At 47.6% G+C, this 22,368-nt stretch overlaps 1 protein-coding gene across 2 annotated transcripts in view; it reads left to right on the top strand.

The window, feature by feature from the left end:
• Positions 1–1,324: 1,324 nt before the first annotated feature.
• Positions 1,325–22,368, top strand: part of rnf38 (ring finger protein 38) — a 24,082-nt gene continuing 3,038 nt past the window's right edge. The window contains exons 1-10 of one of the 2 annotated variants that reach the window (XM_030788176.1): positions 1,325–1,706; positions 1,806–1,889; positions 12,447–12,508; positions 18,016–18,209; positions 18,604–18,865; positions 19,689–19,868; positions 20,170–20,337; positions 20,745–20,906; positions 21,291–21,394; positions 22,003–22,090. In XM_030788176.1, coding sequence (XP_030644036.1) covers positions 1,325–1,706; positions 1,806–1,889; positions 12,447–12,508; positions 18,016–18,209; positions 18,604–18,865; positions 19,689–19,868; positions 20,170–20,337; positions 20,745–20,906; positions 21,291–21,394; positions 22,003–22,090 — 1,686 coding nt within the window. Of the gene's footprint in view, positions 1,890–12,446; positions 12,509–18,015; positions 18,210–18,603; positions 18,866–19,688; positions 19,869–20,169; positions 20,338–20,744; positions 20,907–21,290; positions 21,395–22,002; positions 22,091–22,368 lie in introns of both variants that reach the window. The other variant, XM_030788175.1, reaches the window with a different exon arrangement.

Here is a 22,368-nt window from a genome sequence, read left to right as displayed (position 1 = left end):
AGTCACTCATGATGCCAGGAGGTGGATCTTTCGAGTTTCGACAGTGCTAGTCTTGCTTGGTGGAAATGTGAAATCCCGTTGATGGTCTGTCACATTTCTCACTGACACCGTCCGGACGGCGGAATATAGTAAGTCGCACCACTGAAAATATTACCCCGGTGTTGGAACTCAGAATATTGTATTTCAGTCCGTTGTGGGTGAGTAATTTCTTTAAAGAGGTTCGTATCTTTCGGTTGTTTTTCATCGGTAATGGAGGGTGGACGAAGCGCGCATTGGCACATTGATCCAGGCAGGCTATCTCGGTATAATTAGCTGGAGAGAGGTTAACCACTTTAGAATACCTCATAGTCTTTGCCTGGCAACGCTTATTATAATAGAAGACCGGTTCAAATTCACTGGAGTTCGGAAAAATATTCCAAGTCAGCTTTGTAACTGGTATGTACCCTGTTGCGTATATCGGTAACACTTAATTCACTGTGTGTATTAAGCCGTTGTAGTTTTTCTAATGTTTAGAAGGTTGGTTACACAGCCAGCGCGAGGTGTAGTGAGAGATGGCTAGCTAGCCAACGTTAGCTTTCATAAGTAAGTCAACGTCGTTTTAAAATAGCCTCTCCAAAACAGTTTAAACTTTTTTGTAGTTTTAAGCTTATGTGAGTTTAGTGTGGCACGGTCACGTTGGACCTTTTTTGTATTCTTTTAAATGGAGAACTAATGGGAAAGGGGCGTTGTTTTGTACTGAGTTTTTGTTTAGCGCTGTGCTAATGCAAAAGAGCTAGCTAGGCGTTACTGAATGCGAAGCTTTACGGAAGTGGTCGTTAGCTCGGTAGCTGCTTGGATAGTTCATTTAGCCAGCCATCTACCAAGTGAAAAACGTAAATTTTAGCGGTTTTAATCAAAAATTTAACATCTAACGTATACGTGTGGGACATTTGCCGTTATCGGGAGAAACTAAAACGGATTAACGTCTACTGTTTCTAATAATAACTACATACAACTGGGACCCAGCAGGAATTTCCCAAGTACGGTTCAGTTGATCGTTGCATTCAGTGCTGGGAAGCGCGACATACGGAAAGGGGTTTGGCTGCTTGAAGCGTCTGAGAAGCACCAAAACAAAAGGACACCGTAAAGTAGCCAGACAAACGATTTATTACCCACGAGTGAATTAATATGTAGCCCGAAGACTTTTCATTGATTTGGATAAGACAAATAGGTGTTTTGTGGTAGTTCGTCACTTATATTTGGCCTTTTTTTCAACAGTTTTATTTTCCAAGTGCTTTCTGGAGGAAACAGAAAAAAAGAGAGAAAAGAAAACCCCTTAAAGGAGATGCCAATCGCAGCCACGGGTCAGCCGACAACTCAGGAGCCTCGCGTTTATTCTCAGCTGCCCGCAACCCCAGATCCCATTCCGAAACGGGCTAATTTATGTGACGACACGGGGGCACAGTCGCAAGAGCACACAGAATACGGGGGTTCAGAGGGGGGCAGGGGAGCTGGGAGCCATAGCCAGAGCAGCGCTAGGGTTTCTGTAGTGCTCGGAGCCTCCTCGCCGTCGCATTCCCCTCCTACATCCTCCCCCCTCGTCTCCCCCTTCCACCATCACCCCAACTCCATAGCAATGGAGCCCCCAAGGACTCGATCGCGTTCACGGTCTGGATATTATCCATACGGCGTGAATGGTGGATCTAATGGTACCACTAACAACGGCAGTGGCAACGTTCAGAATTCTGCCGGAGGAATCGGCGCGAGCCACCACCACCATCACCAGCAGCAACAACAGCACAACTCCGGATGCGTTCCGCTCGGAGCTCACGGCCACACGGAAAACCTGCGCCCGCCTGGAAGCATTCTGTCCCCTGGAAACCACAGACACACAGGCCGCTCCGGAGCAGGTAAGACGAGCTTAACTCTCTCTTTTCTCCTTATTGCTTTACATGGGTGCTTTTTTTTAAAATTTGGTTTGATATGGGAGCTGCTTTGACGCTTCAACCCATGATGTCCCTGAACGCGAATACTTTAAATGCATAAAAGGGGGATGGGCACCCCCCAAAAAAGGGGGTTTCAATAGTACGAGATTAGTTCAAAGCCCGAATGATTGTGAGTCGATTTATCGGTAGCGTTTTCACTCGCGCATTTATTCAGAAACTGCGAACATGCTCGAGGTAGAGTTCGAACAGTGACGGGGGTCGAGTCGTAATTATAACGGGTTAAAAGGGTTGGCACGCGGTGTAAACCCCCGCGCACAGCACTCCACCGCTTTAAACTGTCTCTTCATATATAATCTCACATATGTTCAATCAGCTTTACACCACCATAAACACAGTACAAAGGCAAACCGTCTCAACTGCAACATATGGGCGCACGTTGACTAAGTGCTTCGCAAGCCAAAGCTGAACTATTTTTTTTTGAGGAACATAGTGCTGTTTTGCAAAGAAGGAAGCCCTCCGGTCAAAAACGGTTGCTCTTATCTGCTTCATGTTAATTGGAGGGGGGGGGGGGTCAAGCTAAAATAAATAAAACACGTGACCGTTCGAGACAATGGAGCATTTGGGCGTTCTCACCCAAACTCTTGGCTTGGCCTACCTCTGTTTTCTTCTGTTTTCTGAAGACTTTTAATGCTATTTCTCAGTGGACGAAAATAGTGATGTGTTTTCCCCATCCCCTAAGCGAATCAGTTGGGACAATTACCTCCAGTGTTCCCAAGTACTTTGGCTTTAAGTTAATAATTGACTTGATGGTTGTCTTTCATTTGGCTCCATCTAAAAGAGTCGGGACCACACTGTGTTTTGGTAGTCTGTGTCCTCTTGGACAAGAACTCTGGGGGGGCGGGGGGGGGGGGGGGGGGGGGGTGTTAAAAAACAAAAAACAAAACTGTCTCGCTTTCCTTTGCCGGAGGCATGTGTGTGTTCACTTACCCTTATTCCAGTGCATTACCTACACGTTAGACAGGTTAGCCCACCTAGAGCTCAGCCCAACTGTTCATCCGTGTCTCACTCCGGATTCATGCGCCACTCAGCACCACTGTCTGATAGGATCTGGGTCTGACAACAACTCTTTTAACTACGTTCTAGCTGGGTTTTTTCATTTAGGGAAGATGTTATGTGCGTCTTAACTCAAGTCAGTCACAGCAAACATGTCAGACCGTCTGTATATATATGTGTGTGTGTGTGTGTGAGAAAGGGAACGCGAGAGAGTTTGCGTGTGTGAGAGTGAGTGGAATGGAAACTGTATGTGAGTGCGTGTACGTGTGTGTGTGTGTGTTTGTGTTAACAGTTGCAGGGGTCTTCTGTGTGGGAGCCAGGTGCTTATGTAAGCTCAGGTGTGCTTGTCTATTGTCACTGAGCCGTTGTGGCTGGGGAGAGCTGGAGCTGCTCTGTCCTCTGAATTAGGATCAGGACTGGAAATACCTGTCTGAGAGTCTGATCGTCAGACTACCTGCCCGCCTGCTGCTCTTACAGCCCTCTCTCGGTCTCTCTCTCTCTTTCTCGCTGTGTGTTTATATGGTCTATCCTAGGTACAATATCTTTGTCAACAAGCAAAGCTCTTGCAAGACTGCCTCTCCTGCTCCGTCGTTGCAATATTATTGTGAATGTGCGTGTAAATGTGTAAAGGGGGGGGGGGGGGGGTGGGGTGGGGGGTGGTGTTGAGGTATTGACTGTTTGTACAGTAGCAGGTTACCTGTGTCTGTGTGTGTGTGTGTGTCTGTGTGTGTGATATTGACTAGGATCAGATAGACTGCTTTGATAATGAGTATAGCTCTGCACACAGAATTCCCACAAGCACTTCACCATCTGCTCTCGATACATGCGTCTCTCTCTCTCTCTCTCTCTCTCTCTCTCTCTCTCTCTCTCGCGCTCTCTCTCTCGCCTTCTATCTTTCCCATACTCCATTGTTATACCCCTAAAGAATGTTAGAAATGACAATCTTTTGCAACCAATTCAGTCGTGGTTTGCTATTTACACACACACACACACACACACAGAATGAGACTGTGACAGCTCTTGTGAGGCCTATACAGTTATAGGTTTTCAGCCAGATCTTCCTCAAACATAAGAGAGTGGAAGAAAAAAATATAATAAACCAGCCAATGAGAGAGAGAGAGAGAGGGGAATACATAAATACATGTGATTTAAGAACAGTTTTAAAAACGATCATCATCCGATTGGTCCTGGAAAGAGTTCAAACCGTAAGAGTGCATGCTGCACCCACCTGTGTCCTCTCCGCTCCAGGAGACGGGCGTGTGTACGGATGTGTGTTTCTGTTTAGAGGATTCTGCTCTCTCTCTCTCTCTCTGTCTCTCTGTCTCTCTGGCGTCTGATGGGCGAGCTACAGCTCTCTCTCTGATCTATAGAGGCGCTCAATAATAGCACCACCTTTAATTGCATTAATTGACGGTCTGAGTGGTCAGATAGTATTCCAGCCGACCGGAGTTTTGATTTAGGAGGGTTTGAAGCCCTCGGGGATCTATAGGCATGCGTGCATGCGCACACACACACACACACACACACACGTGCGCACAGAATGTACACGTTTTCCAGGCGTTTTTGGCTGTCATTCTGGTGCTTACATACACACAGAAATTCCAGTGTAATACACACCCACGGTCTTATGCGCTGATCAGACAGGCTAGTTTGCTGTAGGCTGCTGCTGTGGTAAGGTGTGATGAGGTCGATATTTTTCTCTCCCGTACAAACGCAAAGCAAGCTTACACATGCGTGCGGCGTGCGAGTGGAAAAGCTCTCGCCTGTGTCTGTGGATTAGAGCGCAGAGAAGACAAATGATCGTGCTTTCTCTCTCTCACTCTCTGTCTCATAGACGCACACACACACACACACGCACACGCATGTATACACACATGCACACCTGGCACCTGTATCCACTTCTGACCGGCTGCTCCTCCCTTTTGTCCCATTCTCTGGCTTCTCTCTGAAGACTGTGCCAGTACAGGAGAGGAGAGGAGAGGAGGGTTACCCATAGGTTTTGTTTTTTTTTTGTGTGTGTGTGCTGTGTCCCAGAGAGGCTGAACTAAAATGAAAAGCCTTTTTTTTTTTTTTTTTTTGGTGAAAGGCCTAATTCTGGACCCCGTTATTGTCGCGGTCTAACACCGCCCAGAGCTCGTGTATTAATTGAATTATTGAGCAAGACCAGCTTCCAATTAGAATGTGGAATAACAGTCAGAGCGTGGTGTGTGTGTGTCTTTACTTCTGCATCACACTATGTGTGTGTGTTGAAACGTGTATCTGCACCAGGTGGAGCCTGAAGGAAGCTTAACAGACAGTAGTTTGATTTGGCGGTTGGTGAATAGGGACCAACCCCCCCCCCCCCTCCCATTTATTTTTTTTATTTTTTTTATTTAAATGCAGTGCTTGACTGAAACTCTTGAGATCCTTGTTTCAGTGGCTTAGAGATGGTTTACGCATGGTTTACAATGGCAACAGACGAAATGCCCTGAAATGGACCCATATGCCCCAGTCCCCGTAGCCTCGAGCAGGTTCGGACATCAATCCTAGCGCCTCTGTGCCCCGTGACCCCTCGCTCCAGCCTTGACAGTTTCCTATAGGAGAAACTCCAGTCCACACAGACCAGTATCTCAAGGCCCATAGTGCTGGTCTGGAATCTTTGGTTACATGTCAACAACAACATTATATTCCACAGTTTTATACCTGTTCCATGGGCCTGCGCTATGAAGTGAGGTAACTGGCTTATCCAATTAGCCTCTGGTTAAGTTAACTCAGAGTAAGTAGTAAACCGCCCAATAGAAGAGCCCTATGCCTTTGTTTTGCGAAGAGAATGACGCCATAGGGCTCTTCTATTAGGAGGTTTGCTCCTTACTCTAAGTTGACTTAACCAGAAGTAACCTGGATAAGCCAGTTACCTCGCTTCATAGTACAGGCCCCAGGTCTGCTCTAAGGAGTCAAGGGATTTTTTTTCCACCCCCTCCAACTATCAAGATGGGAGACCCTGAAGAACGAGACCATGTCATCTTGAGATGAAGAGTGTGTGTGTGTGCGTGCGTGAGTGTGTGTGTGTGTGTGTGTGTTGTCGGTGGACGTATTGAGCGTCTCGTGTCTTCTTCAACGTCACGAAAGAGAGAGATTGTTTCGTTTTCGAGCTTCCCACGGTTAGACTCATTAATGAACTGTTCGGCTCTGGGGTACAGAGGGGGCGACCGAGGCTGGATGGATGTGAAAAGGTATCTCACGTCCTTCAGTCACTCTTACCTTCCTTCCTCTTCAGGATGGGGAGGGGGGGGGGGGATCCTTTTAATGGATTTTAATGGACAGGAGTTCAGGCCGAGCACGGTAACAACCCCCCCCCCCCCCCTTCTATACCGCTCCATTTCAATAACAAAAGACCTGTTTGTTTTGGCTCCTTTTGTCCGTCTCCCGGCAACCACTCAAACAGTTCCGTTTTGGGGGGCCTTGATTCGCCACTTTGTCGCGGGACGTAAACACGGGCCGCCGAGCCGCCCTAACAGCCGACCGCAGAATCGAAACGGATCCGAAAGTTCTGTTCCGGTCCGGTCCACAGAGAGAGAGAGGTGTCTCTTCAACCCACAGGAAAAAAAAAGAAGACCGTAAAAGAAGAAGAGTTTGAATGCAGAGTCTGTGACTAGACCAGATTGAGACGGCAGCCTGTGTCTTTCTCTAGCGTGAACTTTTTTTTCTGTCATCCGGGGGGTAAATGTCAAAGCTGCCTGCCTTCAAAAGTACTTCAAAGCACCTGGACCACCAAGGGGCGGGACGAAAAGGACAACCAAAGAATCCCAGCCCCCCCCCCCTAAAAAAAAATCGCAGTTAATGTTTAGAGGGTGGGGAGAGATCAGTCTTAAACCAGTCCTCATTGGCTCTTTCAGCAGAATCGTGAATGTTCATGAATATCGACATCATCCATGTTAATGTTCATATTGCACCGGCTGCAACAGCGGAGGCTCCGGTCCGTTTTTGCGATGGGCTGTCTTCGTTTGCCGGCGTTTTTTTTTTCTTTTTTCGTGATGCTATTCCCAAAGCACTCCAAGAATTTCAAATTTGTTCACAATCTGCCTCAGTTGATTTTCAATTTCTGTAATTTATAACCAGAGGAAAGTCTTGAATGAGGAAATAAAAAAACCAAAAAAAACCAAAACAAAACAGGGAGGCTATGATTGAACACCCTCCAGAGGGCCTGCTTATTGTCTTAATCCCATGTCGTCTTGAAGTTGATGTATTTCATTGAGTTTAATTAAAGGCTAGTTGTTTGTCGGGCTGATGAATGCGAAAATGTAAAACAAATTAAAAAAAAAAAGAAAAAGGACAAAAAAGAAGGGAAAAGAAAAGAGAAGGAGTGCATCTCATTGTCTGCTGCGGCTCACGGAGAGAGAGAGAGAGAGAGAGAGAAAGTCCCATCTGTGGCTCTCCCACCACGGCCGTCTCTCCAGCGCTGTCTGTGGCCCACGGCCTGGGCCCTGCGTTTTCACTGTACGGGTTTGTTCAGTCAGACCGGCCCTAGTGTGTGTATGTGTGTGTGTGTGTGTGTGTGTGTGTGTGTGTGTCTGTGTGTGAGGGAGAGAGGGAGACTTGGACAGACAAACCAAACCAAAACATGTTGAGCTGGAGTCTGGAGGACTGAAGTGAAAGAGGAGCAATGAGAGACAGCAGACACGGGGACGGAGAAGAGTAGAAGAAGAAGAAAACCAGTCAGTGTGTGGGAGGGAGGGAGGGTCAGAGTCTTGGTGTTTCTCTCTCTCTCTCTCTCTCTCTCTCTCTCTCTCTCTCTGAGTAGGGAATCTGAACCAAGCAAAAGAACTCAAGCCAAGTCTCTCTCTCTCTCTATCTCACACACACACACACACACACACACCCCTCTTCCTCTCTCTCCCATTTCCCTTCACCCTCACTCTCTTTTTTTTTTTTTTTTTTTTTTTTCACTTGGCTCAACTTTTCCAACTTTGTTCTTCCTCTCGGCCTTTTGTTGCCCCCTCCGTCCACTCCTCCAGTCTGTTTGTCCTCTCTGAGGTGAGTTCCCTAGCAGTTATGCAAAGTGTCCTGGCATAGGGACACAGGTTCTGTTGTGTGTGTGTGTGTGTGTGTGTGTGTGTGTGTGTAGGCACAGCTTTGTTAAGCAAAGATAGGAACATCTCGTCTCTGTTTTGTCACAAGAGTTACAGACCTGTTTGAGAGCGGAGAAATTGTCGTGATTATTTTTTTTCTCTCTCTCTCTCTGGGAACTCTGATGAATCAGAGAACAAGTGCTATTGCGAGAAGAAATGCCAGAAATAGAGAGAATGCTGTTTGTTCTGTGTGTTTGCCTCACGTGCAACTGCTACAGACGATAAAAGATAAATGCCGCATTAGCCGCCACACACACGCACACGCACACGCGCACACACACACACACACACATACATACGCACACACACATACATACATGCACACACACGCACACACACATACATACATACACACATACATACATACATGCACACACACACACACACACACACACACACACACACACACACACACACACACATACATATATATACATACATACATACATACATACATACATACATACATACATATATATATATATACATGCACATGCAAACATACATATACATAAACACGTACACACACAAACACCTTGAACAATAATCAGCGCCATAGCAATTTTAAACACGTGATATCTTCAAGGCATTTGAGTCAACTTTCTGATAAAAGCCAGTAAACACATCTCCTTCCATTGAGTACTTCTCTCTTTTCTCTCTTTAAAAAAAAACGAGAGGGGGGGAAAAAAAGCCATGAACCTATACTGAAATTAAATGCCCCCCCCCCCCTTCTTTCTTTGACTCTGGGATGTAGGCCAGAGGGCTTTTGGAGCAGTGAGTTACTCTGGCCAAGACGTGTGTTTCCCAGGCGTGTGTGCCTTGGCATTCAGCTCTGTATATGAGCGTGTGTAGGACAAGCCTTTGCTCCATATGTGTGTGTGTGTGTGTGTGTCTGTGTGTGTGTGTCTGTTGACGCTGAACGTGTTTTGCTCTGCGAAAGCCAGAAAGGAAAAAGAAAGAAAAGAAAGAAAAAGAGGAATCCTTGTATGTCAGTGTGGCCCAGCCCATCCTTTAGTTAATGAATGTGACCAGGCTGCCTCTCCCAGAAGAGGAGAGGAGAGGGAGGAAGAGGCTATTTAGAGAGAGAGAGAGAGAGAGAGAGAGAGAGAGAGGGGGGCAGAGAGAGAGAGAGAGAGAGGGGGGCAGAGAGAGAGAGAGAGAGAGAGAGGGGGGCAGAGAGAGAGAGAGGGAGAGAGAGAGATTTGTTGTGAGAGATGGTGTGAAGGTGAAAGAGTGCAAAATGGGGTGATCGAAGTGAGAGGGAGAAAGCTGTTAGGGAGAGGGAGAGAGGGAGAGAGAGAGAGGGAGGAAATAGATAGAAATAGCTGATGTACTCTGAAGCTCACAAAAAAAATCAATAGCAGTCAAGAAGGGAAGCCACAAACCCCCACTCCCCCCTCTCTCTCTCTCTCTCTCTCTCTCTCCCCCTCCTTCCCTCCCCATCACTCATCCCTCTTTTCTATCCCACCCCCCCCCCTCCCCATGGCAAACCCAGGGTTTGCCTCTACCCCTGTCCAAGCCTCCACCTCCCTCTATCCATCCATCCATCCATCCATCCATCCATCCATCTATCCTGCGTCCTCCTCTACACCCCCCCACGGCACCCAAGCCACCTCCACACCCCACCCTGATCTCTCAAATCCAATTACATTTAGACTAGGCTGCCATAACAGAGCAATGTTTCCCTTACTGTCCTGAGTATATTCGGTTAGGTATTATATTAACGCGTGGCCGTGGGTCCCATTATTAATCAGAGATTCTGCTCTAATGGCACTGCTCTTTAAGGTATGGGCTGTCGCCGTAGCAAGGATAGGAAGTGTGTGTGTGTGTGTGTGTGTGTGTGTGTGTGTGTGTGCACTCGCGCATATGTGTGTTTCTCTCTCTCTCTGTGTTTTAACAGTGAAAGCATAGATTTACAGGTGCAGATTTATGTACATATATAAAGTAATTTTAGGGAAAGAGAGAGAGAGAGAGAGAGGCTCCTGTTCTCTTCTCTTTCTCCCCCTTCCCGAGCCCCTGTCTGTTTCTCTCTCTCCCTTCTCTTCTCCTCCGTCTCTTCCTCTTTCCTGGGTTCTCTTCCTGTCTACTGTTATGAGGGGCCAGACAGCGTGTGTGTGTTTGTATATGTATATATGTGTGTATATAACTCACGTTTGTGTATATATTATTTATACAGACTCACCCACCACACACACATGCATACATGTGTGTGTGTGTGTGTGTGTGTGTGTGTGTGTGTATAGATAATCTGTGGGTATGTGTGTTTTAGGCTGTAAATGTTTGCCAGATTTTCAAAGAACTAATTTAGTCTTGAATATGATCGTGCTTGTTTTCTATGGTGTTTTCCTGCATGTATCAGAATAGTCTTATCAGAGACTCTGAGAACAAACACAAGAGTGAATGAATTCTGGCCAACTGCATATATTCTCTCTCTCTCTCTCTCTCTCTCTCTCTCTCTCTCGCTCCGTCTCTCTCTCTCTCTCTCTCTGTATGTTGTCTCTATCAGGGACATGTCCAGTAGAGTGTGTGTGTCTGTTGGATGCTCTGTAGATACTGTAGTTGTACACAGTCTGCTAGAACAGAACACTTTTCTTCTCCTCCTGTCGTCCACTCTGCGTTCATGACTGTACTGAACACGCACACAGAGAAGGGAGTGTTGACTGAGTGCTGATTGGTGTGTGCAGGGATGTGCTGGCGTATAGATTTCCTGCTCAGAGATGATCCTGTTTGATTTCCCAGCTTGTTTGGCTTTGGAACTGTTCAAGACGATTGAAGCTTTTGTCATTTAAATTGCAAAAGTTGCAAACAGGCCCCCCCCCTTCTGTCTTTCTTTCTTTCTCTCTTTCTTTCGGTCTTTCTTTCTTTCTTTCTTTCTCTCTCTCTCTCTCTCTCTCTCTCTCTCTTTCGTTCTTTGTCTCTCGCTGTCTGTGTCTTGAGCGAAAGAATTTATTTTGAAATAGTGTTCTAATTAAGAGCAGCAGTACTGTCAGACCACTCATCCCCGACGCTGCCACACACGCTGTTGTCTTATCTGTGTGTGTGTGTGTGTGTGTGTGTGTTTGGGGTGGGGGTGGGGGGGGGGGTAAATATCTTCATCATGAACAGTAAGGGGGATCTGAGTTTCTCACTGACTTCTCCACCAGACAATCTGTCTCTCTCTCTGTGACTTTAAGTCGTCAATCACTCCATACTTCAGTCAGGCGCTTGTGAGTTGAAGAAAGAAAAAGAGAGAAAGGAGGAAAGAATGAAAAAAGAAAATACCCCCACGTCAGTTCACCAGTGCAGAAAAGGAAATGGAGAGAGTGTGAGGGAGAGATACACATAAAAGGAGGAGTGCAAATGAAAGCCCGGTCTGTCTTTCTCGTGGGTACTTCACATAAGAATGGTTTCTTTTCGTCCTTTCGTCCTTGAGGGAAAGATTCGGATGTTTGAGCCTAGGCGGCATCACACGCGCACACACACACACAAACACACACAAAAAAACATCTTCACCAAGAGAAGAAAATATAAAAGGGGAGAAACTGACAGACGAATTGGGGGGGGAAGACACAGCCTGGTGTGTGTGTGTGGGGGGGGTGTTCTGTTTTTGTTTTTTTCTGGTCACAAGAGGAGATCATCCTAATCTGGGATTATGGTCCTTTACCCCCCACCCCCCTCAGATAGTCAATCCCACTCTGTGTGAGTTTACTCCCTGCCTGACGACGACGATGTCGTCATCATCAGTCGCCCCGCCCCGCCCCGCCCCGCCCCGCTCGGAGCGAAAAAAAAAAACATGAAAAGTAGAAAAACAACATTAGAGATCAAAACGCGTATTAATGACTCCGAGACAACAAAAACAAGGGTCAAACGAGTTTATCCTTTTTTTTTTTTTGGCCATCTCTCAGTTTTTAAGGCATGGGGGGGGGGGGGACAACAAAAAAAAACGGCTGAAGAATAGAGATGACGACTGTAAATTGGAGGATTACAGATGTGAACAGATGTTTTTACCAAAAGGAAAACGCTCTCATGTTGCGCTCCCACACCGACCAGGTTACGTTTTTTTTTTTTTTTTACGAGAGCAGTCTAAGGCTGAGAGCGCCGATGATCAATTCATAACCAATAAACCGTTTTGATGTTTGAGTTACAGCGTTGAAGGAATAACAATGGCTTGGCTGTCACCCGTGTTAAAGAAACAGTGAAACGCTCGTAAAAAAGGCCAAAAAACATAACTGTGAGTGTAAGAACGGCGCGTATGAATTGGTTACCGAATCAGTTGATGTTCCTCGATGCGTCGAGACGTGACATCACAATGTAACTGTTGTAGTTTTGACTGTGTTTTCACCCTCTCTCTCTCCCTCTCTCTCTCACTGTGTGTGTGTAGGAGCTATGGGAGGAGTGTATCACTGCCATCCAGAACATGCCTGTACAGACGCCAACGACAAGGTAAGACCAGTAAACGCACACTGCTCATCTCTCTGTCTCTCTCTCTGTCTCACTCGCGCTCTCTCTCTCTCTTGTTCAGTTGCAAGCATGTACATTAGGCATGGCAACTTGGTTTTCTGTTCTTTTTTTTTCTCTTTCTTTTTTTTTTTTTTCTTTTCTTTAGATGTGAATCAAAGAGCCATATGTTTGTCCACACTCCAGTTTGAACTCCTTCTTTTAGACCCCGGATAAGTTGTAAAGAGAACACCGGTTGGCCAGTAATTCTGTTCAGACTGGTTTAGTGCGGTCAGCATTGTGACGTGCTTTTCAGAGTTGGTGGTCTTTCACCCCTGCATATAGTTTAATAGCACTCGTTTCTCTTTTAATTGCCCGATGTGACGTGCGCGGAGGAGGTCGCTCCCCGCGCTCGGGTCTCGGGACGCGAGTCGCGATGACGTGGGACGCGGCCCCCGAGCTTTTTTACCTCCGAGTGCTTTATGGGAAATGCGGTCTTCCGACGTGTCAGTTTCCCTCTCTTTTAAAAAGAGAGAGGGAAAAAAAAAAGAAAAAGAGAATGAAAAGACTCAGTAACAAAAGGCCAGCCCAGCCCTGCACAGCTCAGTGCTCTCCTCTCTCACTCACTCTCTCAGCGTGTTTACACACACACACACACACACACACGCACACCCAGAGGGGGAGGGCTACTTTAAGCTGCATCTGTGATTTGATTGGCTGGAGTTGGCCCCAGGGGGTGGGCCTGGGTTTGGCTGTATTGGAAAGGGGGAGGGAAAGAATGTGGACAGGCGGAGGGAGGGAGAGAGGAGAGAAGAGAGGGAAAGGGGGAGTGGAGGCACTAATGATTTCACCTCCAGCTGTGGGCCTTAGAGGGTGTGAGAGAGAGAGAGAGAGAGAGAGAGAGGGAGGAGGGGAGAGGAAAAGAAGGGAACAGTGGCAGAGGAAGAAATGGCTCTTAAGGGTGGAAAAAGAGAGAGGAGTAGTGTGGGTGTGTGTGTGTGTATGTATATATGTATGTATGTATGTGAGTGTGTGCGCGCAAGCATGATGACTGCAACATGTGTGCGAGTGCACATGTGTGTTTAAATATATGAGAAGGCAAAATAAACGTGTATGTGTGTATGTGTGTGCTTACTCAGGGTTCCCCTTTTTACTGTACAGTGGGTTCTTGCCGTTGACAAAGAAACCAGGGCAGCAGCCTTCCCCATTTCCTGTGTTTCACAAATGTGTGTGTGTGTGTGTGTGTGTAGCATGCAGAGAAGAGTGAGAGTCCCACTGTGTTACAGGGAATGTGTCTGAGTGCTTGTGCTGACATTTTAGAATGCTACAGGACGTCTTAGGTCTGTGAGTGTGCGTGTGTGTGTGTACGTGTACGTGTGTGGGATTGCAAGAATGTGCTGTGTTCTGTGCTTGCCTTCCTGCACGAACAGAGCAGAATAGAACGTGTCGAGTCGTGGGAGGTCCTGACTGTAGTGTGTTGAAATTGAGAAGCGTGTATGTGTGTATGCATGCGTGTGTGAATGTCCATTCCTTGGCTTCCACTGAGGCAGAAACAGGCTCTCTGTCCGCTTTAGAATGCAGAGGCAGGCCTCACACTGGCTCGGCCGTCAGAGGAACAGAACGGGGGGACAGGAGAGGAGGTCAGGGAGGGAGAGAGAGGGAGAGAGAGAGAGAGGTGCGGAGGTAAAGTGACATGGTAGGCCCGAGAGGAGAAGTAACCGTAGCTAGCTCCTGTATAGCGTCCAACACGGAACACATCCGAGAACACGAAACCAGTAAAGCGAATTTTAAAGCCAAACTGCTTTGGTTAAGGGGCAGAACACAAGTGCCACGGTTGGAGTACTGTAGTGCTCTCTTCGCTGCTAAGTCTTTTATGTTCTTTCTTTTTGACAAAGCTTTGAGGTCAAATTAGATTAAAGTTTATGGGAGATTGCAACCGGTCACATGGGCTGTCAGTCTCCGGTGACGTGATTTGTCACAAAGGATCTATGTGTGTTTTTAAACACTGTTTCTGGAAACAACTAGAGAGAACAAGAGGGAACAGACAAGACAAATGTAGCCCATCAGACGTTTCTTCAGTCAACTGGAAAACTCTGAGATTCTTGCTGGGCCACCAGGAAGCTGGTATATTGCTCACCAGTAATACCAGTAGTACTGGCGCTGGTGGTGACAGGAGTGTTACCATGGTAATAAGCAGAACACTCTGAGAGCAGCCCAGCGACTGGTTTCTGTGTTGGGTCTTGCAGGGTTAGTGCGAGCAGCTCTAGTGACTGAAGCAGTGTGTGTGTGTGTGTGTGTGTGTGTGTGTGTGTGGACACACACAGTCTTCACATGGATTCAGACTGAACGCTGATCTGCTGACACCAACCAGACGCGCACACACACACACACACACACACACACACACACAGACACACACACATAGAAGCGAGTCTGACAGTCTCTCACACGTAAAGCTTTGTCCTAGTTTTATCCCTGGATGCCCCCCCCCCCCCTCAAAAGCAAAGAGGCAGCCCCATCAATGTTTTATACTAATGGGGTGGGCCTGTCGGACTGGGTTTGGGCAAACGTACGTGTGTGTGTGTGTGTGTTGTGTGTGTGTGTGTGTGTGTGTGTGTAGGCCTGAGGCAGTGTTTGGGCCGTGGTGCATCATCTTCGGTGCCGAAATCTGTTCAGCCACCCGACAGTGCCGCCCCTGGGGTTAGAACGCCACACGCCCTCCTCTGAATCTACAACCCCCCCCCCCCCCTCTCCTCACTGCTCCCACACCCCTCCCCATCTCGCCGTCTGCTACACACACACACACGCCAAACCACACAACACCGTGCCCTACCCGTCGTCCCCGAATGTCCTTCCACTAGGCCCCTCCCACACCACTCTGCATTCCTCTGTCAGACTTCCTCCACTCGCCCCCCCCCCCCCACTAGGCCCCTCCCACACCACTCTGCATTCCTCTGTCAGACTTCCTCCACTGCCCCCCCCCCCACTAGGCCCCTCCCTCTCCTTCTATAGTAACTCCTATAGAATTTATGCATGCCTCTCCCACATGCTAGATCGATGCTCCTCCCACATCATTAATTCATGCCCCCCCCCCCCACCCACCCCTCGCATAATGTATCCCTGTCTCCTCTGCATAATTTATGCATGAGTTTCTCGCAAAACAGTCCTCACTCACCTTGTTTCAAAGCCCCCCCCAACTAATTTTTTAAACCTCTTTCAACACACTAAATTACTGCCCCTCCCTCAGAGTGCGACGATTCAAGCCAACGTCCGGCGATCTCCGAGAGAGGCCCCGCCCTCTTCTTGTGCCTTCTCCTTCTGAAGTGGACCTTGTTGATGTGGATTTGGTTTTGGGGTGTGTGTGTGTGTGTCTAGGGTGTGTGTGTGGAGGGGTGGGGTGGGGGTTGATCAGGTCCTTTTGCTATTTGACTGGTTGATGACTTAGGTTTGTGGGTTTTCTTTTTCGGTCCGTGGGTTAACGGCAGACAGTGCAGATCAGGGGTGAAAGCCACATAGGTACCAGAGAGAGATGGAGAATGGAGTTATGGATAATTGCTGAAGTACTGGGTGTACAGTCTGTTTTAAGATGTGTTTAAGGGCCTGACTGGCAGCTGCCTCTGTTTGACTGTCTATGTGTGAGTGTGTATGGCCTGTTCTCCAGCTGTTTCCTGTTAGTGATTTTTACACACACACACACACACACACACACACACACACACACACACACACACACACACACTGGTGGCGGCTGCTCCCTGTCTCTCCACGCTGTGGCTTAACCCCGCTCTCTGTGTGAACTCACCCTACCACCCACAATGAGTGGTGTGTGTGTGTGTGTGTGTGTGTGTGTTTGAAACAGTCTTATTTGGACATGTGTGGAGGGGCATGCTCCAAACTTAAAATAATTTATCATTCTCTGTTTCAACCACACAGAGATAAGACCTCTAAGATCCTAATTTTGTGTATGTGTGTGTGTGTGTGTGTTGTGCATGGTGACTCTGTCTGCATAAATATGTGTGTGGTTACGTCTGGCTGGCTTCCCATAGTCACACTGGCAGAATCATACTCGCTCACACTCTTACTCACATCACACACACACACTTGTCAGAAACATGAGGCCTTATGGGTGTGTGTGTGTGTGTGTGTGAGAAATTTTAGCTTAGTCTGAGAGTGTAGAGTTAGTCATGTGTACCAATGTATTTCTTGAACCCCTACAGTGCACTGCCAATTAACCTGTCTGACTTCTCTTTTAATGTTTCCGTGTGTGTGTGTGTGTGTGTAGAGGTGTGAGTTAGTAAAACCAGATCTTTCATGACTCCTTTATGGTATCTCTTGAATTGCTCAGCACTTTGTGCGTGTGTGTGCGTATGTGTACGCATGCATGCGTTTCTGCCTGTATGAGCACATTCAGATGACTCATAGAGGAATGCTGGTACTGTGTGTGTGTGTGTGTGTGTGTGTGTGAGAGGGTAGTCCTGTTCCTGTAAATGGAGGTGTGTCCAGGGCGATGAGTCGTTTACCGTGTTGTAAACGTGGCACGGGTTCCGTGTTCTGTCAGTAAATTCCACCTGACTCACTCAAATAAAGCTGTCATTTTGTCAGTCTCTTCTCTTTTCTCTTCCTCCCAGTGAAAGGCTGCTGACCCGTCTGTGTTTTGAGTCACCCTCTCTGCGCTCACCCCGTGTGTTGAGCAACTGTCTCCTTGGTCAATCCTTGGCTGGTGTTTCCTCATTCGAACAGGAAATGACCTCATATCCCCCCCCCCTCCAAGCCAGTGATGTCATCAGACAGGAAATGCCACTAATGCCATCAAACACAATGGCTCAGTGTGATCGGTCCCGGCCCAGCTCCGCCCACACCGTCTTTATTTTTTTCGCCCCGTTCACGACGACGCCTGTCTAAACGCTCGTCCTCCATTCAGTCCACACTGCAGCTGTCCCCGCAGTCAAGAAGCCTGCACACAGACTCTGTGTTCGCAGAGTCAAAACACACATGCGCGCACACACACACGCACGCACAAGAACACACTGAGTGACTTGAGCTTTAACTCGAAATAGTTTCTCATGAACATTTGTTTTCAGTGTTAAATGCTGGGGATATGGTAACTGTTTGTTTGTACTGTTTTTATTTTTATTTTTATTTTTTAAAGTGTTTTTGTGAACACTTAAGATGCAAAGCGGGCGATGACCTGATTTGTGCTTGGGTGGGACCAAAGTAGTTCACGTGATCTGTCTTTTGTTTTGTTAATGACATCTTTTGAAAATGTTGCCTTGTTTGTTTTCAGCTGATGGCTACAGGGCACATGCTAATGTCTCTCTGTCTCTCTCTTTCTCTGTCTCTCTCTTTCTCTGTCTCTCTCTCTGTCTCTGTCTCTCTCTCTCTCTCTCTCTCTCTCTCTCTCTGTCTCTCTCTCTCTCTCTCTCTCTCTCTGTCTCTGTCTCTGTCTCTGTCTCTGTCTCTCTCTCTCTCTCTCTCTCTCTCTCTCTCTCTCTCTCTCTCTCTCTCTCTCTCAGACGGAAGACAGCCCCAGTCCGAAAAGACAACGGCTGTCCCAGCAGTCAGTCTTGGAGCTGACCTCAGCTCCACCCTCCACACCCTCTCCACCAATGAGGCCCTGGGAACTCCCACCTAGTCGCAGACCACACCCTTATCCCCACCCCCACTACCACCCCGAACGCTGCCACACACCTGCGCGACACAGACGAAGGTGTGTGTGAACATCCTAACCTCCTAATCTCTAAATGTTAAACTCCAAGGTCCAAATCCACTCATCGTTTTTTTTTTTTTTTGTTGCTATCCCCCTCCTACCGATTGAACAGAGTATTCACATGTAAAGCACAGTTTGGTGTGCATTATGAAAGATGATGATGATGATGATGCTGAGAATGGGCAAAGTGTGAACAGTGACTCTTTTACTTCTCTTACATTTGACTGATACTGCTGATGGTCAGGAAACGATATTTTATTTTTTTTTAGGGGTGCATTTGTAGTAAACAGGGTAAGATGTCCTCTGCCCCTCCTCCTGTTTTAGACGACGATGAGGATGATGAAGATTCTCTCTCTCTCTCTCTCTCTCTCTCTCTCTCTCTCCCTCCCTGTAGCCCCCCAGTGAGACGTCAGCGAGGTCGAAGGGAGCGTTTGTCAAGGCACCACCCCCCTCACCACAGCTCCCCCGGCGGGGGCCAGGACGAAAATTACCGCCACCCTCCCCACCCGCCCCACCCACACCAGCTCCACCCCTACGGACAGCCCCCTCCCCCTCCCGGCCTAGACGAACCCCACGCCTTCCACCCCCCAACCCTGTCGCCGCGCCTGCTCCACCCCCAGCAACAGGGCGCCGTGGTGATGGACCTTCACGACCAGGTACAAGTCCACACCCCCAGCGTCCTGGATCTTTCCAGCACATGAGCAGCAAATGTGGTTAAAGGCACTCTGTCGTCTACAATAGTCTGCATATATGTCATTTTTTTTATTATGAAGTCCAAAATGACAGTCTTTTTATTGCTTTTTATGCTTAATTTGATTTGTTTGTTTTTTTTGGGGGGTTTTTTTGGCTCTTTTTTTGTTGTTGTTGTTGTTGTTGCTGATTACAACTGCAGGCCAAGCAATATGTTTCCAATTTCCAATCCCGTTGACAAAGGTCGGTCGATTCGAGCCGATCGGCCCAGATCAAACTGTTTTCTTAAAGTCCAGTGGGGGGGGGGGGCGGCTGTGCTTGGCCTGGGTCCGACCGGAACAGAACGTGTTAGGACATTGAGTTCAGACACACACGATGACTGGGAACCGCTGGGTTAGAACGATTTCTCTGAGGCTCCCCTACTAGTCCTGACCGTTTAGTTCGTGATCCTGAGAAAATGGTCGGTGACCTTGTTTTGGAATTGATAAGCCTGTGGTCTCTGTGGTGAATGAACGGTTGACAGAAATGAATGTTGTACAATGTCTTCTTTGTCACGACCGTTTCAACAACAATATTACCAAAGCTTATCATCATACTACCAATGCTTATGAAAAATGCTGTTTTATGACACCATCATTTCATTCATAAACACATTCTCTTTCTCTCTCTCTCTGTCTGTCTCTTTTTCTCTCTGTCTGTCTCCTTTCTTCTTCTGTCTCTTCTCTCTCTCTCTTCTTCTGTCTCTCTTTTTCTCTCTCTCTCTCTCTCTCTCTCTCTCTCTCTCTCTAGCTCCCTCAGGGAACAGTGCCTGTATCGTATACAGTGTCTCCTGTACCCCCCCACGGTTTGCCACCTCCTCTCTGCACAGGACAGCATCTCCCAGCATGCTCCTCTCAGCAGCAGGTTCCTGCCTGTTCAGTGGTCTTCAGCGGTCAGCAACACTACCCAGTCTGCAGCGTCCCTCCTCCTGTGAGTACACGATCAGGCCACGGAAACGCTCTCGCTGCTGGGTGAACACAGCTGGTCATACTGTTTGGCTTCACTGCCCCCTAGTGGCTGGAAGCGCACTAAACGCCGCAGCGAACAGAGAAATGGTTTACGGTCGTGGAAAAATCCAGTTGAATTTTCTTCAGATTACTCGTTTGGGGGGGCTTTTGCTTTTAAGCTCTCTTCTTTTTTTTCTTTTTTTTTTTTAATTGTTTTATGCACCAAATGCAGAACCCGGTTTGTTCATGTACTCACTCTTTCTTTCTCTCTCTGGTTCTCTCAGATGCTGCAGACGTGTTCGGTGCAGCACCTGCCTGTCCCGTACGGCTTCCCCTCTCTCCTGTCCAGTGACCCAGCCTTTCTGCTCCACCCCCCGCACCTGTCACACCACCCACCACACCTACCTCCACCCAGCCAGTTCCTGCCCTTCCAGACACAACAGTCCCGATCGGTAAGACACATACACACACACACACACACGCACGCACACGCACACGCATGCACACACACATACACACGCGCACACACATGCACACACGCACACACGCGCGCACGCGCACGCACGCACACACACACACATACACACACACACACACACACACGCACACACGCACACACACACCTGTCCATTACCTCTTCTTTACTTAGGTTCCTCACACTGAACTTACTTCACTACAGGGGCCTACATTTGTATGGATACATATTCTCATAGGTAGTAGCATAGTTGAAAATATGCGTTACGTCCATCCAGAGTCAGATATATTGATGTTAATATGTACTAATACATACATTCTTCCCTGCTGCGTGCTCTGGTTAGAAGAGTTGCGATGTGTGTGAATGTGTGTGTTTTGTTTTCAGCCGTTACAGAGGATCGAGAACGAGGTGGAGCTGCTAGGGGATCACCTGTCGGTGGGTGGGGGGTTTAACTACCCCCACTCTGGCCACCCCAGCCCCTTGCCTCCCTCTACCCCGCTGCAGTTCCTCTCCCACGACCCTCTGCCTCAGGAGCTCTTCGGAGTGGTAAGACTACATTACCCAGCATGCACCACTGCCTGCGGCCACTTTAAGCTCTTGCGGCACGCCTTTTGGCTACACTCTTCGTCCACTCCCTCACCGAGAATAAAACTTCCCTACCCAGAGTACACAAATGCCTATTGAGAGTGTTTAAACTTGATTTGAACGAACTACATCACCCAAGATATGCTATGATTCTGTCTCACTGTAAAGTCTACAAACCAACGTGCACCTGTGTCAACATTCATGATTTGTTGAATGCTGAATTTTTTTTTTTTTTTTTGCAGTCATGGTGTAACACCAATATTTCTGTCTCCTATCTCTCTCTCCCCCTCTCTCTCTCTCCCCCTCTCTATCGCTCCCTCTCTCTCTCTCTCTCTCTCTCTCCAGCCGTATCCTCACTTTATGCCTCGCAGAATCGCGGGCCGGCGGTACCGTTCCCAACAGACCGTTCCTCCACCCCCTTACCACCCCAGCCTCCTGCCCTACTTCCTGTGAGTCACTTCCTGTCTCAGAGACCTTTCAGGAAGAACAAAAAAAAAATCAACATGATATGTACACTGACATCTCCAATTGAAATGAGACGTGTAACATGGTTAAGGGCCTGTAATTGGACAATATTACCGAGGTGGCGCTGCCTTTTGGTATTCAGCCAATGGCAGTAGACTATCCCCATGATTGGCAGCACAGTGTTGTTTGCAGCACGGGTAAAGGGTCCTGTTCTCAGGCCAAATGCATCACAGTAAATCAAGTCTGAAAGACAATTAACAAGCCAAACATTTGCCTTGGGTGATGTTATCAAAAGGAAGCCTGCTGGATTATGGCAGGCTGTTCTGTTTTAATTATATACCTCAAAGGCCAACAGACAATTAAAAAGAAATATCTGACTATTTTTGTCTTCTTTTTTTTTCTCCCCCTTTCAAATAAATACATCGCTCATCTCATGGAATGTGGCGTTCATTTCCCACATAAACGACACATTCTTATGACAACAGTGTATAAGTTATAAACATGTCATATCCAGTATTAACAGAACTGAATGACCCTAATTGAACGCACAAACTAATTGTTGAATGTGTGTGTGTGTGTGTGTGTGTGTCAGCTCGGTGCTGCCTGTCCAGCCGACTGCAGTGGGCCCTGCCATCAGCCTGGAGCTGGACGTGGACGATGGAGAGGTGGAAAATTACGAGGTTAGCACACACCCATGACCACACATGCGCCAACACTCACACACACACACACACACACACACACTCACACTCACAGACACTCCTATACACACACACACTCACACACACTCATACATATACACACACACACTCGCACGCTGCTTTTTCTAAGGTATCCAAAACTGTGAAGTGTGTCTCGTTATGGCTATTCGGGAGGGATTCAGCTTTACATGATTTCTCTCTCTCACTCACTTTCTCTCTCGCTCTCTCTCCCTTTCTCTCTCTCCCTCTCTCTCTCG

This window comes from Chanos chanos, chromosome 11, assembly GCF_902362185.1.
Source record: "Chanos chanos chromosome 11, fChaCha1.1, whole genome shotgun sequence".
Classification (NCBI taxonomy): domain Eukaryota; kingdom Metazoa; phylum Chordata; class Actinopteri; order Gonorynchiformes; family Chanidae; genus Chanos; species Chanos chanos.
Note: the sequence above shows the minus strand (reverse complement) of the source record. Positions and strands in the feature narration are given on the sequence as shown.